The 22,154-nt window shown below is 39.9% G+C and overlaps 1 protein-coding gene across 1 annotated transcript; it reads left to right on the plus strand.

Moving 5' to 3' along the window:
* The first annotated feature begins 100 nt into the window (after positions 1 to 100).
* On the plus strand, positions 101 to 21,734 carry LOC141007243 (uncharacterized). The gene is made up of 5 exons (XM_073479593.1): positions 101 to 2,195; positions 2,779 to 3,081; positions 4,318 to 4,579; positions 19,138 to 19,237; positions 21,606 to 21,734. The coding sequence occupies exons 1-5, from the start codon at positions 101 to 103 to the stop codon at positions 21,732 to 21,734; spliced, it is 2,889 nt and encodes a 962-aa protein (XP_073335694.1).
* Positions 21,735 to 22,154: the final 420 nt, after the last annotated feature.

Genomic DNA, 22,154 nt, shown 5'->3' on the forward strand with positions numbered 1-22,154 from the left:
AAAGTACAACCCACATTTCCTGTGTTTGATTAAAGTCATTTCCTGACTTCTCTCTTTCTGTCTCTCTCCCTCTTTATCGGACAGCTTTGTATAAACCCAGATGCCTCCCCTGCCTCTTGATGAGCGCATAGTGGTCATTCAGCGCCCTAAAAACTTAGTCCTTTGTGAGGCTTCTCCACAAACCATCCCCCAGCACTCCTCTCAAATATCAACCTCTTCCAATGGACACGTCGCCCACCCTCACCATCTCCACCCTTCTCAGTCCCATTTCTACTCACCCTCCTGTAAATCTCTGACTCTGGAATGCAAGCGCAGATCCTCCCGCACACAGAAATTCAAGGCCGACCAGCCTGTCATCCCAGCGGGTGTCAGACACATCCCTAGCCACTGTCATAGCAATGGTACAGTAACTCTCGGCCCACGGCTCCCCTCCCACACACATACTATTGATATCAGGGTGACAGTGGACAAAGGAGGACGTGGAGGAGGATTCAGCAACTCATTAGGACGCAACGGAAGTGTTAAAGGTGGCAAAGGGAAATGTGCCTCTTCACAGTTGGATCAAGGACAATGTGAGAGAAAAACTGGAACTGCAGGGAGGCCAGGTGGAGCCGAACACAAGTCACAGCGAAGTCGCTACAGTCAGCTGTCATCTTCCCCCGGAGGCGTCCTACAGTTCGTCCCCGCTCAGGCGCAGCAGCATAAGTTCAGGAGTGAAAGGGAAAAGGAAAACACTAGTTTTCTTAACAGAACCGACCAGGAATTTCCCTCTCTAGGTCACAGAAAGAATTCCAAACTGGGAACTGTCCATCAAAGCCATAATAGTCATAGTCTTCCCTACCACCAAAACTCCGTCCCCGTGCCTCATGCTGCCATCCTAAACTCCAACTACTCCTCTTCCCCTCCCTCCCAACCCTCCCATGTCCCAATCTCGTTTCAACAACTCAGCCAGCCGCACCCATCCCGCAACAGGGATCACCGCCCTCACATTCTTCATGGTCTACCCCTCTCCCCCTGCTCCTCCCACGCCGGAGGGTTCCCCAGCCCTGACCATACCTGCACCATCGACTGCACCCACCCTTTCAGTTGCGGCTGCTGGAGGTTGGTAAGATGCAGAGGGTGTAAGGCCCATTCAGCTAACTGCCAAGCAGGTGGAGGAAGCTCTTCCACCTCGTTTTCCTGTGTTCACAATGTCGGAGCAGTGAAGAAAGGAGGCAAAGAAATGGGCCTGAAAAATCTGGGTGGGTGTCTTTCCACCGCCTCCACCTCCAACACCTCCTCTTCCAACAGCACTGTGTCTGACTGCCGAGCAACCCTGTTCAAACCTCTCCGCTGTGCCTCCTGCTCTGGTGAGGCCGGAAACTTTGAGAGTCCTGCTATCCTTCGCAAAAAACTGGTAGGGGGATGCCTGCCCTGTGCCCCGCTGTCCTCCTCGGCACCTCTCCGGGCAATACAGAGCTGCGTCACAGGCTGCAACCCCAAAGCCTCTCAGACAGGCAGCTCCACCTGCAGCTACTGCAGCAGCGACCCCATAGTGGTGACATTCAACCCTCGCCGAGGCAAACCCCCGGGAAGAGGCGTAGGAGCAGCCCATCAGATGGGTATGTACCAAGCTGATGATGATGACTACAGCGTGCGTACCATCTGGCCCGAAGAACTGGCCAAGAAGATGACCCATTCCAAAGCCCAAAAGAATCACTGTGCCGGGATGGGAGTAGGAGTCGGGAAGACCTGTGCAAGCCAGGCCCAAAATGGCAGTAACGGAACAGGCCTTGTCCTTCTGGACTGTCAAAACCTCCAGGAATACGCACAATCTCAGCTAACAGACCATGCTGGCAGAAGGCGGCTTCAGCAGGGGAAAATGGCCGCCCTCGATTTTATGGGCCGCAGGTCATCTGGGTACGACGATGGTCGGAACTCGTTGAAGAGGCTCTTGAATAAAGGCGATGATGTAGGAATGAGCGATTGTCCTGAGCAAGACGGAGATGCAGCATATCCACGTTCCCCTTCTCCCCGCTCTGCCTCCCCACCATCACCTGTGTCCTTTTCGCCTCCACCGTCCGCCCCGAGCACACTCATCAAACCCAAACCCTGGCAGAGAGACAGGGAGGGAGGACATTCTCTGCCGTCGGCTCAGTCACTTCACCTGGCCCTCAACTCTCTGAACAGAGAGCAAGATGAGGAGAACAGCAGAAGTAAGAAATGCTTACAGTTCACCTGTGCAAGTGGTAAAATATCTATAATATCTACAGTAGAAGTAGGTAATTTTCCACTGCAATCACTGACATAATGCTGGGTCATCTTGTGTTGAATGTCATTTAGCAGTATTTTTCAACCCCTTATATAACACAGTTGTCCATCAAAAGAGCCCTGTTGGTTTCAATGTACGACTGGTGTTCCTTTTTGGGAGTGCAGTCTGTCTGTGTTTGGCATATGCTGTCATAATTCTGAGCCTGTTCCTCTTGACGTGTTAAATAATTTTGCCGTGTGGTTTAAACAGATGCACCCACATTTGGGAACATCTAGCTTCTTTGGATCTCAGCAAGATGTTTCATTTAAGATATAAAATTATCAAAGTGCTAATGGCTGACCTCTTTTAAAGCCAATAAACATAGCTAATTAGCTTCCAGACTAATATGACACACTTTTTAATCAGTGATTTCATTGGCGATTTAGTAGCATGCATGTCATTTTTTGCTCTGAGGCAGCAGATAACTGTCCTCACACACTACAGATGATGTTTCTACACACACGTTTCTCTCTCCCGTCTTCTTCCAGTGCACCTTTCCCTGCCACTCTCTTCTTCATTGCCGGCTTCTCTGTCCGATGAGAGTGTGATGACTCCCGATGCGGAGAACGCCGTAATCAGCCCCATCCTGCCCTTCCTGTTTCTGGGGAACGAGAGAGACGCCCAAGACCTGGACCTGCTGCTGCGCCTCAACATCGGCTACGTGGTCAACGTGACAACACACCTGCCCCTCTACCACGTCAACTCTGGACTGCGCTACAAAAGGCTGCCAGCCACTGATAACAGCAAGCAAAACCTCCGGCAGTACTTTGAGGAGGTTTTTGAGTTCATTGGTGAGATTCTGACATATTGTTGTATTTGTGAGCGTTTGTATGGTATGCTGTAGAGTCAGTCAGTTTTCTGTGAGTTCAGTGAAGAGAGTAGTCCACAACGTATTAGCTTGGTGAAGTGAGGAGAGAGTTAGCCTATACCAACAGAGGACTAATGCACCTCACGGTAACCCAAAGTTTGTTGTGTTTCATTAGCTGCTAGCTAGCCACCAATAGATGTGTCTACATTAGGATGTAAACACCTGGGTTTTGTTCGGAGTTGGGACTAGTGTGCTGCGTACAGTGACCTGGGCTAAGCTAGCTGTTAAAGTCCCCCCACCCCAAGATTTTCAGTGGCCCCTTCTGGCCCCCCAATAAAACATTTCTTGGTGCACCCCTGGTTAGTGATCAGTGAATATGTACCTCCAAACCGTAGACTGGCAGCTTGTTTAACTACAATGTTTTATTTTCTAATTAACACAATTGCAAATACAGAATACATGACGTTTGGAGGCTTTGGAGTTGTTGAAAGGTACCTTAGACAGAGCTGGGCTGAGTAATGTAACTTACTTTATTACTACTATCACTAGAGTTCTTAGTAAAGCAATGTTATTTTTTTCCAATGAGTAATGTGTAATGAGTGATTTGCCGAACACTGATAATTAGTGGAAAGATAATAAATGATTATATGATAATGCTGGCTAAAAGGACATCAACATATGGAAGTTAGTGGTCTAAACTTAGTTAAAGTGTTGATTTCTACTCAAAAAAGAGAAAGATGCCATGTTCAGCTCTTAATATCAACAGTTAGTTTATTTCTTTGTATGCTCTGAAGAAGGCCAATAGGCTGAAACGTTAGCATGTTGGTTTACAGGGCCAGAATAAGTACGTGAAATTGAAGTCCTGAAGATTTAGTTGTGTGTGCTACCTTTATACCTTTGGGTATTCAGCAGTGAGTTTCTTTCCTTTCAATGCCACTGCTTGTTGTGTTACTGTCTCTGAAGTTAATTACAGACCCTGTTCATGTCGCCCACACTGAGGTAGAAGAGATTCACCTTTAGACAAGTTTATAGAGAGACTGGCTGAACATCTTGTGCTTCAACTTGTTTTGTGTTTATTTAAAAAAAGGTGATGTTTCATGGAGCCTTAAATGACGTAGGAATATGTTGTAAACTGGCTAAATTATAGCATATTGAGACAGTTTTTACTCCTCGAATTCAGCAAAATTGAGCTCATCTGTGTTGTTGTTCTCATCCCCAGAGGAGGCATATCAGAGTGGACAGGGAGTGTTGGTACACTGCCAGGCAGGCGTGTCCCGTTCTGCAACCATTGTCATCGCCTATCTTATGAAGCACACCCTCATGACAATGACAGATGCCTACAAATACGTGCGGAGCCGTCGTCCCGTGGTGTCCCCGAATCTAAACTTCATGGGCCAGCTTTTGGAGTTCGAGAGGGACCTCAACTCCGGGGTGACTCCTCGCATCCTGATGCCTAAACTTAACGGTGTGGAGACGCAGGTGTGAGAAAGGTCAGGGCTAAGAGAGGTAACGAGGAGAGAAACGAGAGAGATTAAAGTGGCATTAATGTGAGAGTGCAGCACATTTTAGAAGACAGCCGTGATGAGGAATATTACAATTGGAAAATGAAGGGCATTTAGTGCACTTTTAATACTGTGAAACATGAGACAAAAGACTGGATGCTTCATTTGTTTAGGTAGTAACTCTTAGACAACATGATCATCATCCAGTACACTGTTTATAAGATAATGTGCCAATATTTTGTATAGACCTAACATCACTCTCAGATATCTCTTTTGTTTTATTCTGATGGTTCTTCCTCTTTGTTCCCGTCGTTTACATTCAGCCAAACACACAAATACAGTGACTTTGCTGCCATTAATCATAAATGCATGCAGAACGGTAACGCAAAAATGAAAAAGGTTCTTTGGTAATGTCCTACTTCATCTCCAACACCACCACATGTAGCAACACACAGGTTATTACAATACAATGCACTTTACCTCCCATGCATTTGTTTTCATTATCGCCAACTGAATTGTCACGAGGATGAGAAGAATCTGTCACACAGACCTCAGTCACTGTTTTTGGTTAATATGATCATGTTTTTTTCACCTAAGTGAGAACTGTGCAATAGAGAAGCATGGACCTAGTCAGTAGCATTGAGTAGCATTTACCTGGAAACTTATCACAAAAGGGACAAACGGCTTATGGAAATGTGTTAGAATGGTTTTATTTCAGTGCAGCAGCCTGTGTGTTATAATCCAAGAGTGAAATAATGCTTTGCAGTGAAAACCTCTCATGTGTGAGGTGTTGGAGTAACAATAATGCAAGTACAGCTGTTATCAGTACAGTGTAAATGTGTCTGAATAAGAACTACATGTTAATATGCAGGTGAACACACTGACATAAGCTCATTTTAAACACATTTACAGCAGGACTGAAACCACAACTCAACAGTTATTCCAGAGATTTTTTTATGCTTTATTTTTATGATTTCCAGTATGTTTGACTCAAGGTGTGGGTTGGCAGGTTTTTTCCTGCTGTTACAATGTGCTTTAAAACAACAGACCTTCCCCAACTGTGCACTTTTTATTTTGTGGTTAATTCATAAGAGAAATGCATTATTTTTTATTAATTTTTACGATTGTAAAAAAAAAAAACGTTTTTGTTTAGTGTTTAGCAAGAAACAGTCCTGTCGTGGTGCACAGACAGATATTTCTGAAATTTAAAGAGCACATGGTGGCTTGATTTATCGGAGACGACACAGTCACAGTAAAGAGGCCACATTTAACATCCTGCTTACTTGTGGGAAACTTTTGTTTTGTAATTCTTGATTTCTTGACTTGCTTACGTTGTTTAACTTCCTGTGGCAGATTACAAGTTTTGTTTTTACCAGAAAGGGACTGACACCCAAGTACCAATTTGAAAAGTGTATGCAGCGTACAGTATCTTCCCTATGTCATGAAGGCTCTTAAAGCCAAATCTACGTTATATTTATTTGAATACTTTTGTGAAGGAGAGAATAGATGGTGATTTCTTAGCTGATTAGTTGTTACTCCATTAATGTTCCTTTGCCTTATTGATCTTCTTAACTGTGCCCCTGGTGACTATGCATGTTTATTATGAAGGCTTTGGTTTGATCAGAGAAGGTGACTTGATTCACTGTGAATTCCTCCTTTTGTACGATTATGGTCGAGGCCTTGAGTCCCAGTTGTAGGTCCCATTCAGCCAATCTGCACAGTTAATCTTCTGGGTCGGCAAAAAACATCACAGGGCATAGGAAAATATAAAATATGGGGCTGTTTAAAAGTATCTTTTTATGACAGAGCAGTTACAAAACTCTACCCACAAGAGGCCCATAAATCAATTATAATGCACAAGGTCAGAGCAGATTGCCTTCTGTGTTATGCAGCTGATAAAATTGGGGCTATAAACTCCATGAAAACACTATTTGACTCACAGGCTTTTCAGAGCTTCATAACTTCCTGTTTAAACTGCACATTATTGTTATTAGTAAATTCTCTTTATGGGAAAAATCAGTGATCAGTGGAGAACTGATGTTTTCTAATCTGTTAGCTAAAGATGAGAATTATTTTGCACATTTTCTAAGCTGACGCCATACACATTTTTGATAACATGCAGTCATTTATGACTTAAGCATTTGCAACAGAAGAAAATGTTTTGCTACGGTAGAATCAGTTGTTAAACTGGGTCAAATATGACGAACGTGTAAAGAATAATTCAGTTCCTTTATGCAAAGGGTGAAAGAAGAGGGGACATCTGTTACTTATCTGTGTATTTCTCTTTTAAACAATTGGTTGTGCAGTCTGACAGGGACACTGATTGTCCAGGGACAGGCACACATCTGTTATTGATTAAAGATCATGTGACACACTTTGGGTTAAAGGGTTACTCCACCAGTTTTACACATTAAAGTGTATTTACAGTTTTTGGGGAGAAGTACTGCATATGTGAAGAATGTAGTATGAAGCCTTTTGTGGCTCCAGAGGAAGCTGCATGCTATTTGATAAACTGTCTCCAGTGATGTCACTCAGTGGCTGAGTTGAATTGTGGGTAATGTAGGCACCAGGTTTTGAAGTATTCCACTGGTCGACCTAGTCATTGCACACTAACATGACACAGCTGAACTCTTTCTATACAGTTTTAAAACAAGATTTTCAAAATGGATATCGCCTTTTTATGCCTCCACACCAGAGATAGCCATAGCCGGATGAACTGATTAGACTTTGGTGGCCAAAAGTCGGTGATTCTAGTTATTCCAAGCATTGTTCTTATTTTTCAAAACCTGGTGCCTACATTACCCGCAATGCAACTTAGCCACTGAGTGACATCACTGGAGGCAATTTATCAAATTAAATGCAGCTTCCTCTGCAGACACAAAAGACTTTATACTAAAGAGGGAAAAGTACAGCACTTGCTTGTGTCCAGAAAAACCCCAAACAAATTTAAATAACAGATGTATATGAGACTGAATATAACGTTCAAGCTTTGTTAGTGTTTCTTTTAAATTCTTGTAATATTTGAACCCAAGTCGCCCCTTTCCCAGATTTAAACTTAAGAAAATGCCCTGTGACAAGTTTCTACAACCAAAATGCCTTCAGTTAAGCCTTGTGTAGTTTGGTCCTCCAGTGTTGTCCTTGACTTTGTAAAATGATCCTGAATTCTGCTGGTTGGATTTATTTTCTGGCTAAGTGACTTTGATATAGGCTATATATTTTTCTACAGTCAAACTTCTTCATCATGTTGGTTATGCACATACTCTGCAACTGTGTATTTACAGTTTTTTACATGAATCTTTGTTTTGTACGAAAGGCCGTTCAGGCAGAATGACATCTTCCAACTCCGCAGTGACAATAAGGATCTTCAGCCGTGCTTTGCGTTGCAGTATTTCAGTTTCACTGTTATCAGACCTCAGTAAACGTGGGTCCACATCCTGTTTGTACCTCTCGCCTTTATTTCAAGCTGGAGAGACTTCAACCAAACATGCTGTTCACTTCTCCGGTCTCTCCAGCTCAGCTCACAGTAGGCGTAGGATTAACCTTTGAAGAGGGCCTGTTGCTAATGCTCCTTGATTTTTATACAGACTTTATATGCAAAATGGCTGTCGAAGCAATTTCTTTTAAGTCCACGCTGTATGGACTTGCTGTGTCAATGCTGACCTCAGTCGTTTGTACTCACGTCGGAGACACGTCGAAGGAACATTTTCTCTTTAACTCATACAAACTGAAGGGCCAGTGTCTCTGTGAGTGTCAGTGTGTGTACAAATCTTCTGTTGAAAAGAGGAACGTTGTTTCTGTATGTATGATAACTTTTTGAGGACATTGTATATCCGTGCTTATTTGTGGCAACTTACTTATTCCTGTTTGTATTTTCTTGCTCATTTTAAAACATTTCCTGTACCAAATATTCAATTGAAGGACACGGATTCAAAGATGATGATGCAATGAGTCAAGAAAAAAGCAGATCACCTCCTTCCTTCCTAACAGGGGGTAAGAACTCTTCAGGTATGACTATCATAGTAATGCTGTGCTGTTTCACCCCCACTGTCCTGCCTCCTCCAGAGACCCAAGAACTCATGTTATCTAACCTGTGATGCCCTTCTGTCGCCCTCCTCCTTTTCATAACTGATTGTTTCTCTTGAGCAAATGTAATATTTTCATATTGTAGTAACCGGTCCTTGTATTTAGACAACGTTTTTACCTTCATGCACTGTGACTAATACAATGCTGCTATATCACAAAGACTTTTCTTTTTGTACGTCACGTTTAGCCGATGCAAAGTGGAGAACATCGCTAAAGGTGGCTGATACAAAGTGGGCTCGAATACAGAGGCCCGGCTTACATTGCTCCAATTCAATCCAAGCTTCATCGTGCTGCCTCGGCGCAGTGTATTAATCTCAGATTGATTGTGTGCACAACCGTAGGATCTGTAGCTCTTCTTGATGGTCTTCCTCTACAAGCATGATAGAAAGAAAACAGACAGTCAAATGTAGCAGTGAACTGTTTTTAAAGGCCCATCTTATCGCTCAGTGTGGTTCATTAAAACTGTGACGTTGCTTTTTCTGCAACAGTATTCATTTTGGTGGAGGTTTTGCCCTAACTCCAGTTACAGTGTAAAAACGTCCAATTAGGAATATGTGACACCAACCTGGACTCTGTTATCACATGACTTCAAAACTGTCAAGTAAAATCATTTATTCTGTAACTGAAATATTTGAAGATGCATATTTGTATCACATGTTGCTGTGTATAATTAAAGTGCATGGGTGTACGCAGCAGTGTTGACATGCAGCATATTAAGATTTGCTTCAAATTTGAATTCATAATTGGGGTGAAATCAAACACATTCATGACAGGATTAAACACAGATTTCAGGATATTTCTAATTATTTTTTAGCCACACTAGCTAAATGGCTCTTGGGATGGCATCGTTGGCCTGTACACTGTAAAAAAAAAAAAAAAAAAGTGACTTTACTTAAAAAATCGAGAAAACTGGAAAAAAAAAAAAAGGGAAAGTAGACTAATATTTTTAAGTTGTTAAAACTTTTTAACTCGTACAACTTTATTGAGAACTTTAAATGTAATAGTCTGCTTCACTTAAATCTGAAGTAATCAGTTTCCTGACTCTATAAAGTAAAGTCACCTTTTTAAAATTTACAGTGTAGGTTGGTCCACTACTTTGCTCCTAATTAAAATATGTCAACAACTGTTGGGTTCCTTGACATTCATGGTTCCCAGATGCTGTATCCTACCAAATTTTATCATCCCCTGATTTTTTCTGCAGCATCACCATGAGGTTGGCTTTTCTTTAATAGAAAAAATGTAAAAAAAACTATTGTGTGGACTGCCAAATAAATTTGGTTCGGACATTCATGGTCCCCAGAAGATGATTTGTAAAAACTTTAATCGTTTTGACTTTTTAAAATGTCTGTTTATCCAGTACTTTGTTTGTTTTTTACCAAATGTCTGCAAAAGTAATACAATTCCTTTGAGCCTCAGCTGTACTTCGTGTTTAGTGCTAATTAGCACATGTGAGCATGCTAACACGCTAAAAGTGAGATGTTAAACATGTACATGCTAGCATAATCATTGTGAGCGTGTTAGCATTCTGATTATAGTCTTTGGCTTAGCACAGCTGTTCTTAAGATGCTGTTTCTGTCAAGTGAATTTACACTGCACATGTTAATATAACTGTGATACAAATCTGAACATTTTAACACACATTCACAACCTGCATTTGTCATGATTGTTTTTTGACAGGTTGAGTAAGCAACAATCTGTAATTCTCTACTGTGCAAAAAAAAATAAAAATAATCTGTTTAAAAATAAAGCAGCACATACAGTATATAGAATATATGTAATTGATCTCATGTTACAATGTGACGACGTCAAGTACTTGGTACAAAATTAACACTGAACAATAGTAATGCCTATTACAAATTCAGTAATACATGCAAAATTATAAACAGACAGCTGTAGGCTAGAGAAAGATGAATTAGGGGCTTTTTGTGTTGTATATGTTTGTTTTTGAGGTAAACTGTCTGACGTCAAAGCTTACAAGAAAACTGCATTTAAAAAGATGTTTGGACCTGATTTAATTTGCCTCCTTATAAAAAATATATTCTTAGCTTCCATGAGCTTGGGGGCATACAAACTTTGAGAATCTTGAGTAGAACTCTGACTTAAAAGTCCTTGAAAAAAATGCAATGTAGCACAAAATAATATGCAAAAAGTCAAGTGGGGTTATACTGAAATACACTTCAGAGAAACTGTAGCTAGCAAAGTCAGCCAGTGTCAAGATTATTATCTCAAATACACACAGGCCTTCCATGCATCCATGACTTCCCAGAGAGGACTGAAGTGTAGAAGTTCGAGGATTTGAACTAGTTCAAAGGTTTTTGACAGCAGCATCCAGCCTGTGGTGTTACAAGGATGAAGATGACAAGAAAAGAGATGTGTGGGAACTGATCATTGGTTTAGATGTGACTATACTTTTATTGGCATGACGTCAAACTCCCATCCTGGCAGAACAGTTGTGCAATACATAGGCGCACACGCTGCATAAAGAGATTCGAAAAACAAGGTCTTTCAGAGGAGTTTGGCTGCTCGACTTCAGTTCACACATGTGCTCCCTCTTCCATTTCTTTCATGTTCGATTAGCAGCAGCTCTGAATAATTTGGTTCCTGTGTTGGTGACATGACTGAAGATTTCCCATCAAGTGATTTAATTGCTGTCTTGTCTTCTCTTTTGTTGGTTATAGATGAATATGATAATGTTACCTTAATAGCATCCTCAAGTGTGCAGTACAAAAACCTGATGGCTGGATTGTGAAGTTGTTCTCCATGTTAATTTCTAGTAAACACACTGGAACTGGCTCTTTTAATAAAAAAAAATAAAAAAAAAGAAGAGAAATAATCATTTTGGGGAGTTTTCGTTTTTTTTTCTAAGTGAACACAAACGTCCAATAAACAATACAGTTTGATAGGCCGGAGCTCACTCTGCCCACTGATCACCAGCACTCTCTGAATGTAGTCGGGAGTGTCTATTTTTAAAGTATTGAGCCGTTGCATTACCGTCAATACGAACGGCCAATTGCGATTGATGATTCAGATGATCACCCCACCCAGATCTGCTTTGCTCATCATTGCATAAGAGCTGGTTTGGGATTCACAGCTGTGTTAGCACCCGGGGGGCGGATCGATCAGTGAGAGGTTAAAACAAACTCACTGTCTGCCTCGCAATAACTACTGCGAATAAAAAGCATGTGCAGTGTGGAGCAGTACTAGACTGACTGTAGGGGACCCGGTTTGTTTTTCATAATGTCTCTTTAAAATCCAGCTGCAACTGGTGATCTAGAGTTCTCTGTTTACACCCATTTTCAGTTTTAGCCCAAAGTTACGCCAGAGGTGTTGTTCTAAGGATCGCACTGTCGCTCTGGTACTACTGTGATCCATACTGAATATAATTGGGTTCGGACATTCAGGTGTAAACTTTTCATCTAGCTCCATCATCAGGTCAAAATATGTATTTGTCCAATTGAACGAGCCTAAAATCTACCAAGAATGGTTTATGACCAAATGGTTGCAAGAAACATTCCCATCAGCCTCAGCTGTACTTTGTGTTTGATGCTAATTAGCTAATGTTAGCATGCTAACACGCCAAGATGATGAAAATGGTGAATATTTTCTGCTGAAACAAACAATACCTGCTGATGTTATAACTGACATTGTGAGCATGTTAACACATGAACTCGTCAGCACTAGCAGATAAGAAAATGGAGGGTTGAAACTCGTCCGTTTCCACACTCCGACACCACACTTTTCGGTCAGTTAGCCTAACAAATGTAGGTCATAGGTAGCTGTAGCATGTTTGAGTATGTGAGTTAAAGATATTAGCATGGTTTGTGCACGGCCTAGGAGGGGAAGGCTCTGCAGCATGTGATGAAAACCATCCAGAACATCACTGATAACCATCTGCCAAGTATCAGTGATACGTTAGATGTCTGCACAGAGCCCGAGGGATACTAAAACCAACAACGGCCACCATACGGCCGCCGATAAGCAATACAGGAGTATCCGCTGCAGCACCACCAGGAAACAGAGAAGCTTCTTTTCTTAAATTGTGGGATTTGCTAATCCATCTATGTTATTTCTGTTTCTGTGAGTAGCATATATGGACTACCAACGTCATCATGTAATACAATGCTTTGTAAAATCATAAATTAAATCAATCTTGAATATATATACAGCCACTTCACAGCAGCAAGTACAATATAAGAAAAGTATCACCACCTGGATAACATTTCTTTCAACATGATGAGGAAATCTTTTTGATAAATGTATCTACAAAGGCACAAAATGTCCTCTGAACTCTGGAAACTGCAGCGATGACATTTCCTCCAAAACATATTAGACAAAACCATTTAGTAGTATATGGGAAACAGGTTGCACATTAAATCTTTTGGCAACAATCTACATAATAACATAATATTTTGGCAAGAACGGGAATATAAAAAGAGCTTTTTGATTCACCGAATCAAATATAAAATCATAATTACTGATATGTTCCTCAGTGGGAATCATCCTGAATGCATCTCAATCAGCAAATCTGCTGTCACCTCCAATGTAGTAAATGATTTCATTCATAAAAAATCTATTACAAACTGTCATCAGCAGTCCACTGGACAATCAAAGTTCAGGTATTTCACACAATAGCTCATCAGCCACTGCTCTATAATTACCTGGAGGATATCGCCGAATAGTTATTATAGTGGACGTGTAACTGCTGTTATGGCTGCAAAGGCCATGTTCGATTCTGGAGAACATTTAGATGCAACAGCTGTGTTAAAAAGCCCCCAGTCATCAGACATTAATGCTTAGAGTCAGACAGATAATGCATCGTGCATTTTGCTCTTCAATATCAACACCACAGTTACTGCTGAGCCTGAAACATTTCCAGCATTTCAGTGTCCGTCAGCCATCGGGTCCAATCATGGAATCAATGGTCCAAATGGGCTGAAATGAAAATCATTTACCAGCATTGTTTCAATATTTATTGACATCAAGCCCGAGGCACAGAAGTGCACTATCTGCTGCATGGCTTCAAATCAAAATGTCAACAATGCATTGACAGGGTCACACAAAGGTTTTATTTGAAAGAGCAGTTTGGTTTTTCGAGAGGCGACGATAATCTGACAGCGTTGCACAGGTAGATTACAAGACAGCTTTAAGGTGTGTAAGGTCTGGATTCGAACTTCTCTTTTATTTTATGAGACAAATCAAACTTTATAATCACTCAAATCTGTCAAATTTACCTAATTTAATAAATTACTATTTGCATCAGAGACGGAAACTTAGATTTTGAATCAAATGAGAGAGAAATCAAGTGAGAAAACTCAGACTGTCTCAGCTCTGAGGTCCCCAGACTTGAAGGCTCCAGTGCGCCATGACAGTAATTAAGTTCATCTTAATCAAGGATTTTTAATTAAGTCTAAAGAAATGTCATATTTATGGCATAAGAGATCATTAAACATACGAGGGAGTTAATGGTGTAACTCAAATTATGTTTTTGACCAAAACATTGCTGGATTTTTTATATTTCAGAAAGACATTTAAAGTTTACTTTTCTTGTATCCACAGAAGAAGAAGTTCACAGCTCACTTGTGTGTTGCATTATCATGTACACCGCTAACTGTGATGTTATTATAATGAAGGCGGCGCATTATGAAATAAGTTATTTGCTGGATGGGGTGCACCCACACTAATTACAACAGAGCACAACCTGCAGAGATGAAACAGGGGCTCTCAAGGACCATCTGGTGAGCGTTTTAGACACGGCCCTCACAGCCATGTACTGGTTTGTACCTGCTGTCACTGTTTTTCAGAGTTTGTGCCAGAGCAAGGGGAAAAAAACGGTTCGCAAGGATTAAAACTCCACAAATTACAAGCCATGTTGCCAAGTCCCTGCTGAATTAAAATGAGGATTTAAATAAATATAAATATTTTAATATTTTAATTATGAGTTACCTGAAACCAGTGTAGAATTTGTGACAGAACCAGTGACAGTAGATAGCTGCTATTCAAGATAACATCCACTCTGAGATGCTTCCTGGGAGAAATCGTTATTATTCTACACTGTTTGTGTATGTATTGTATATTACACAATCACATCAATAACAAATATAAACCATTGACATGTGGTTTATAACACACTGTAACATAGTTGTAAGCAGAAATAAAGCTATTCTTAATCGGCTTTTAACCTATTTGTCGACATATAACCTCTCCTGTGACATATACACAACTGATGTATTAACAGGAAATAAATGCTCATTAAAACAGTATAATATATCCATCCATTAATTAATAATGAGTTTGTCTTTAGTATTTTTATTTTAATCATCAATAACCAATCACCAATTTTAAGACACTGACATTTTTTGCGTCCAGTTACTTGATTTTTCCAGAGCGTTCAACTGTTTCATCTGTGACAGCAGAGTGGACTTGAGTGGTCATGAGGACCGTGAGATCAGCTTAAAGCTCCAGAAGATGACTGTTAAGTGGTATTGTACTTATACGTGTTTACAACTCCTGTCGACATGTCAATATAAATGCCTATATATATATATATATATATATATATATATATATATATATATATATATATATATATATATATATACATATATATATATAGATATATATATATATAGATATATATCTATATATATATATATATACATGTACTGTGTTATTAAGCATTCATCAGATATTTGTAGTCTTGATTTTGCATTATGGGGATAATTGCTGTTGGCAAATACAACTGCTTACAGGTACAGTATAGTGTGATAAAGACGATTGTTATATGTTTATAAACTGACTTGCAAAGCTATATAAGGGGGTAAAAGTAAAGAGTTAATTGTAGATTGCATAGCTTGAAAAGCAGTGTAATGGATGACATGATTAGTGGCTACACACCTAAATGTATTGCAGCCATTAATCGTGTCATTAATCACACCTGTGCAGTTCAGTGTATTCCTTCTTACTGGGACACATTATTCAGGAGACAGAGTCATCTTTAATGTTATTAGTTACACCTGTGTTTTTCCTCCTATGGAAGACAAGAAGCTTTTATAAACAGGGCTTCTGAGTTTTAAACATCATCTGACATTAATCACGTTTCCCATACCAGTATATTTCTTTTAAATATACATGTTTTACTCTAAGAAGTAAGTTAGAGTTCATTAGTAAGCCTTTTTTGTAGTGACATATTCCCGGTCATCGGTTGATCTGGTCAAACCACCAAGTTATAGTCATAAGATAAAAGCTGCCAAACTTTATGTGGCACTTGTTTATTTTCCCTGAAATGCTTATTTACTGCGCAAACCTTATCCCGACATTTCACCATAATTTAAATGTCATGGTTTGAGTTTGTTGTTCACTTATTACCTGTTTCATTCTGAAGTTCTCTCCTCATGTGTCATGTTTTTCATGCTTTTCATTTCCACCGTTTGTCCTTTTCCTGCCTTTTTTCCTGTTAATCTGTCCTTCATTTGTTAGTTAAGTGTTTTTCTCTTTGTCAGTTTGTTTCTCCTAAATTCCTGTTCTGTTTCCCCACATCAGCTATGTTTCTCGTGTACCTGCCTGTTTTCCCACTGCGACTTGGTTTGTACTTTATTTCATTTTTGTATTTTTGTAGTTCTTGTGTTTTCTGTCTCCTGACTTCCATCTCCTGCATTTTGACTGTTGGATTTTGTATTGTTTGGATCGTCTTTATGGTAATAAAGCTCGCTTTCTGTTCAATTAACTGCCTGTCTGTGTGGGTTCCCTTTTTGTCTAAAATATAACATAAAATGATGAAGAGAATTCATCTCTGAGAATGAATTTACTCCAGAGAGATGGTGAGATTTCACCACCATGTTTCTGTAAACAACTCTTTACTCTTTACCTCAGAAGCAGCTGGGGGTTCACATATCTCCCAGCTGGTTCATTAGGAGCCGCCTTGTGGTCTTTGCAGATCAGTGATGCAGTCAAACCTGCCAGCATCATCCAGCAGATGGAGTCCTTCAACTGAAGCTGCAGCTTATAAATCCAAATAAACTGCTGCTCACTCTATCCTCCTGAAGTTCATCTGCAATACCTGACAGACATCAGCATGAATTCATTACAATTTTATGGAGGTAAGTAATTTCATATGCACTACATGTGTAAATAGATTGCAAGTTTTTGTTGGTTTCTTTTTGTTTTACATCTTTTAGTGAAATTTGTGGGAGTTACAATCAACCTTAAATAAACAACATTAATGAAGAGCAGACTTACATATAATAACTAGTAAGCTGTGGTGAGATCAGCTACATCCAGCAATACAGAATTATACACACACACAAAAGAAAATAATGAATGCATGGAAGAAAGAAATATATTCAAAACATATGTTTAAGGGACTTACCAACTACCTCATTAAACGTTTTGTTATGTGACTATAAGATAAAAGATAAAAATAAATAAATCCTGCTTTGAGTGTGTAAAGACTTCTCAACCACCAAACACAAAGCCACAACAACGCAATTTAACATTTTCTTTCATTTTATGTACGACGGCAAGCAAGAAGGACAAACTAGCAAGAACGCCAAACTGCCTCCTCGCTACCAGAGATAGTAAAATAACAAGATAGGCCACTGCCGGAAAAGTGACGTGAGGGAGATCATCATAGCGCCATTAGCTTAGCAAAGATGGCGTCGGGCGGTTTTCGAGACGTTATCTGCCGGTTACCAGCTCGTCTGCTCCAGTTTCTTTGAATTACCACGACGTAGAAGATGTATCAGATTCACTGCAATGTACTTTTGTAAAATAACATCTAAAGTGACAAATTAGAAATACGACGCTCTGCTTTTCACTCAAACAGCATTACGACCTAGAAATAACGGTTGTGTCCGTTGTGCTAATGGAGCTCTTTCCTCCACAGGGTCTCTGATCTGAGAGACTACATGAATACATGCACTCTGCTTTTCCTACACAGACATTTCCTCTTTCTTTTATTATTCTTATATGTAAATCAGGCAGTCCTTTCATCTATAGCACACACACAGTCCCTTTTAAATAGAAGCATTCATGTAACAATTTGAACTGTGATGTAAACCACTACACTAGACTGCAGCAGTCCCCATAGCAACAGAGGAGAGGGTGGGCATCATCACAAAAGGCACAGAGATGACACGTAATGATCCAGGCCTGTTGAGTTCACATGACAAGCTGTATATCATCTTGTAGCACTAAAAAAACCAAAACCACACACCACATAAGACCATCCTGCTCCATGTCAGAGATTGAAACCAAAGACATTCCAGTTGGCCCCAATTTCCCAGGAACAGATATGGTACGATCCACCCTCATAAGAAGACCTTCACAAATGGCCTCCCCCTCCCTCCGTCTGGCAGATACCACTCACCACCGAGGGGGTGATCCTATCCATCCACCACAAATCTAGTGCTCATTGTGGCAGAATTGCAGTGCACTGGACTGTACAGAGCAGGGTACCATCCAGGCTGTTGTCTGTGAGGGGTGGGGTCCGGCTACACTGATACCACCAAACACAGGCTGACAGAGGGACACAGAGAGGCAGACAAATTGAGAAAAAGAGAGAGAGAAGAGAGGGGGGAAGATTGCACCTGAAGAGGAATATTATACGGGTAAGGAGAAAAGGGGGTTGATGGAGGGAGAAGGGAAAAGACAATGGGGAAAGGTCCAGAATGGTTCAAGTAGATTCGCTCCTTTGCTGTTTTTTTTCCTTCCTGTTGACAATCCATCCTGTTTGATTCCCTTTCCATCTGTGACACATTTATTCTCAGTCATGTGCATATTTATTCATTATTTCAACAGTGTGTGTGTGGCTGCAGTGCTTATTTCATTCTCCATTTGATATTTCTGTGGTTATTCGTGCTCGTGGTGGGAGAGTCTGTGGGCCATGGTGGATAAATCTGACCATTTGGCCCAGTTTACACGTCTCCTTTGCATTTGATGAAATATACATGCTTTTGTTGCCATATAAGATGACATAATATAGCAGCTGTGCCAGTTCTATGACACAATATTGACAGATATATATACTTCATAGCTGGAGACTGACTGGTTTCATGCTTGCTTTCTTTGCAGCCAAAATGTATAAATAGGCAATGAAATACTATGTTTTTCAGCACAGGTATTATCATATTTTAAATAATAGAGCTATATGATGTATTTGTCTTAAAACCCTTAGTTGACACATGTAGTTTGTTTGATCAGCCGCATATAATGGTGTATTAAAAGGCTAATTTTGCTATTAAGAAACCTTGGTGTGTGTTTCAATCATAACTGCAACCTACAAGTATTATTTCTGCATTCTTAATTTAGAAATACATCTGATCATGCTTTTCTGGATCAATTATTGCTTGTACATTTTCACTTTCTGCATTCATTTAAATTTTTGCATTTTTTAAAGGAAACTCATTTTTTTGAGTTTCAAATCCATGAAGCTTAAATGCTGCTCTGTTTGTGGCTAGCATGAAAGGAGACACCCCAGTGAACAGCACCATGAGCGTCGGCCAAGCCAGGAAGTTGGTGGAACAACTGAAGATAGAGGCTAGTTTCTGCAGGATAAAGGTAAGACAATCTGTCACCTCACAGTCAGATATGAAGCTTAATAGTGTGATAAGCTAAAACACACCGGGATGCAAAGGGGGAAATAGACTCTGATGAATTTGACTTGCTGAAAAGGTAAAAAAAATTAAATAAAATGCAGATTTTTAGATAAAAGTCCAGATATTATGCTGTCCAACACTGAAATTGTACTGTATGTTATGCTCCTGTGTTACAGTAGGTCATAATATTGTGACCACATTAGATTCAAATGATAAATACACAAACTAAACTTGCCCTCAGATTAAAAAAGACAGTCTGACTTGTATTTGATCCTCTTTTGTACATGTAAAGCCTCACATCAAAGTTAAAAGGACAGAACTGAAGCGTTTTGACAAACTTTCATTAAAGACATCGGTTTGAAGAGGAAGAAAAGCACCGGTGACCTTCTCAAATACACTTCAAGTCAATGCTGCTCCTTGGAGAGTTTCCAAATGGTGTTGGTGTCTGTCATGTTCCTTATGGCAACAAAAACGCCTTTGCGAGGCACCCTCCTCTTTCAGAAGAACTGTCAGTGTAACATTAAGTAAGGGACAAACATGTATAATGCTAATAACCATGTTTTAGGGACCATTTTTCAGATGCTGTCACCTCTGATTAAGTAAATTTAAGTTACAGTATTTTCTTCTATTTACTCCAAGACTCTGCTCTGATTGTCAGCCTTTTAAAACTGATCACCCATCAGTGAAATCCAAACAGAAGTGACAATACATATTAGGGTATTTAATGTGAACCTTGTAATCATTTTAGATAGAAACCCACACTGCAAAATTTAGAGGCATCCTGGGACCAAATGAGGATTTAATCTACCATTGAATTTAGCAATAAAAACTGTATGAATTGTAGTAAATCCCAGTATTTCTGTACTGATACCTATAAATGACACTCTTTTTTTATACTGATATTGATTCTGTATTGTTACATTGTCTATTTTTGTGCTTACTGCTGTATCGTGATACCTTTGTCACTGCATTCTTCAAGTGAATCAATACATTTCAACCGCTCACCTTGCTGGTATTATACCCATTTACATTTTCTATGTCCAGACACATTTAACACACACAATTTTTCCTAGATTTCATAGAGAAACATTTGAAACATTCAATATTTAGTTTTTGACTGATATTGCTAAGTCTTCATTTGCTAAATTTGAGCTCAAGTGTTCAGACTATCGCTTAAAACCCAAGACTGAATACAATGATCTGGTGAAAGATTGTAAATGAGGACTGTCATTCTTATGAAATAGTATTTATATAGACTACACACTGTAAACAATGACATGTGACAATGACTTTTGTGGCTTCAGAGGAAGCGGCATGTAATCTGATAAATCTGCCACATTGCATTGTGGGTAATGTAGATTCTAGGTTTTTAAAAAACATACCACTGAACTCATTAGAGTTTAAAAACTAATTATCAAAATCAATGCAGCACAACCAGATATCAACTTTTTTTTATTGCACTTATTCTTCTTCCTTTTCCAAACCTGGCGCCTACATTACCCACAATGCAACCTAGCTACTGAGTGACATCACTGTAGGAACTCTGCAGCTTTCTCTGGAGCCACAAGACTTTATACTACTTTTTTCACATATGCAGTTGTACTCACCAAGACACCTTAACGTTTTCAATTTGTAAGAATTGGCCGGCTGTTCAAAGAGTAACAGCTAACTGCTGCTAGCTGTAGCTGCCATTAGCTAGTTAGTCGTGCATCTATTGATCCGGACTGGGAGCTCAGAGTGTTGGTGTTTATAATGTAAGCACAGGAGTTTTGGACTGGGAGGCACCAGGGCTAGCTGGCTAGCATGCTAACTTCATTAGACGTCTCTGCAGCACAATACACACAATGTAAAAAACTTATTTCTTCACATTCTGTTGATAATTTTAGTTGTTTTTTTTTAACTAAATTCTTACATATTGCCCTTTTAATGTGTTAATTGGTGGTGTTACCCTTTAAGAGGCTGGAACCGTCAAATGCTTGACTTTTTTGCTTGAAAATGACTCAAATGATTGATCGATAATACAAGTTGGCATTTAATCGATTAATCGACTAAGCAGCTCGACATTAGACCACAAATACAAGTGAGATGAGGGTTTCTAATATGTGAAAATATGTAGGATTATCCAGACTGAGAGGGAAACAGTTGGCAGCTAAATATTGCATACGTTTCCTCTCTTACTTCTTGTGGCCTCTAAATGCACCACAACCTCTGACCAGAGACCAATAGATAAAGAAAAATCAAAGCACGAATAATCATTTTGACTGTTATTACTATTATTGTTTGTTCAAATGTTCCTGAGCCACCCGAAATCTGACCACCCTCTTCCCCAGGTTTCAAAGGCAGCAGCCGACCTGATGGCGTACTGCGACGCACACTCCTGTGACGACCCCCTGATCACCCCCGTGCCCACCTCAGAGAACCCTTTCAGGGAGAAGAAATTCTTCTGCGCTCTGCTTTGAGACCAATCAGGGATTGTTGTGATTAAAAAGTACAACTGTACAGTATGTACATGTATGTACAGTGTGTACATGTACTTCCAATCTAAATAAGACATCAATGTACTATAGTAACCTTGCATAAAAGCTGCCGATGTACAGTACATAAAATCAAGTACAAAACGTAATTCTTTAACTGCTAACGTCTGTCTCGGTGTTAGAGGGGAAGAACAAAAACAAGAATTTGAAACAAAACCTACACAGTCAATCAATAAAGAGTTATCGCTATTGAAAAGATAAGACATTTTAAAAATAGCTATCATCTGGTTGAAAACACAGACATTTCATGCTCGTATATATTTACAGGTAACTGCCGAAAAAGGAAACAGTCTGAGCAGTAAGTGTCTTAACAGTCACAGGAACAGATTCTCTAGCATTTGTTAA

Source organism: Pagrus major, chromosome 13 (assembly GCF_040436345.1).
Source record: "Pagrus major chromosome 13, Pma_NU_1.0".
NCBI lineage: Eukaryota > Metazoa > Chordata > Actinopteri > Spariformes > Sparidae > Pagrus > Pagrus major.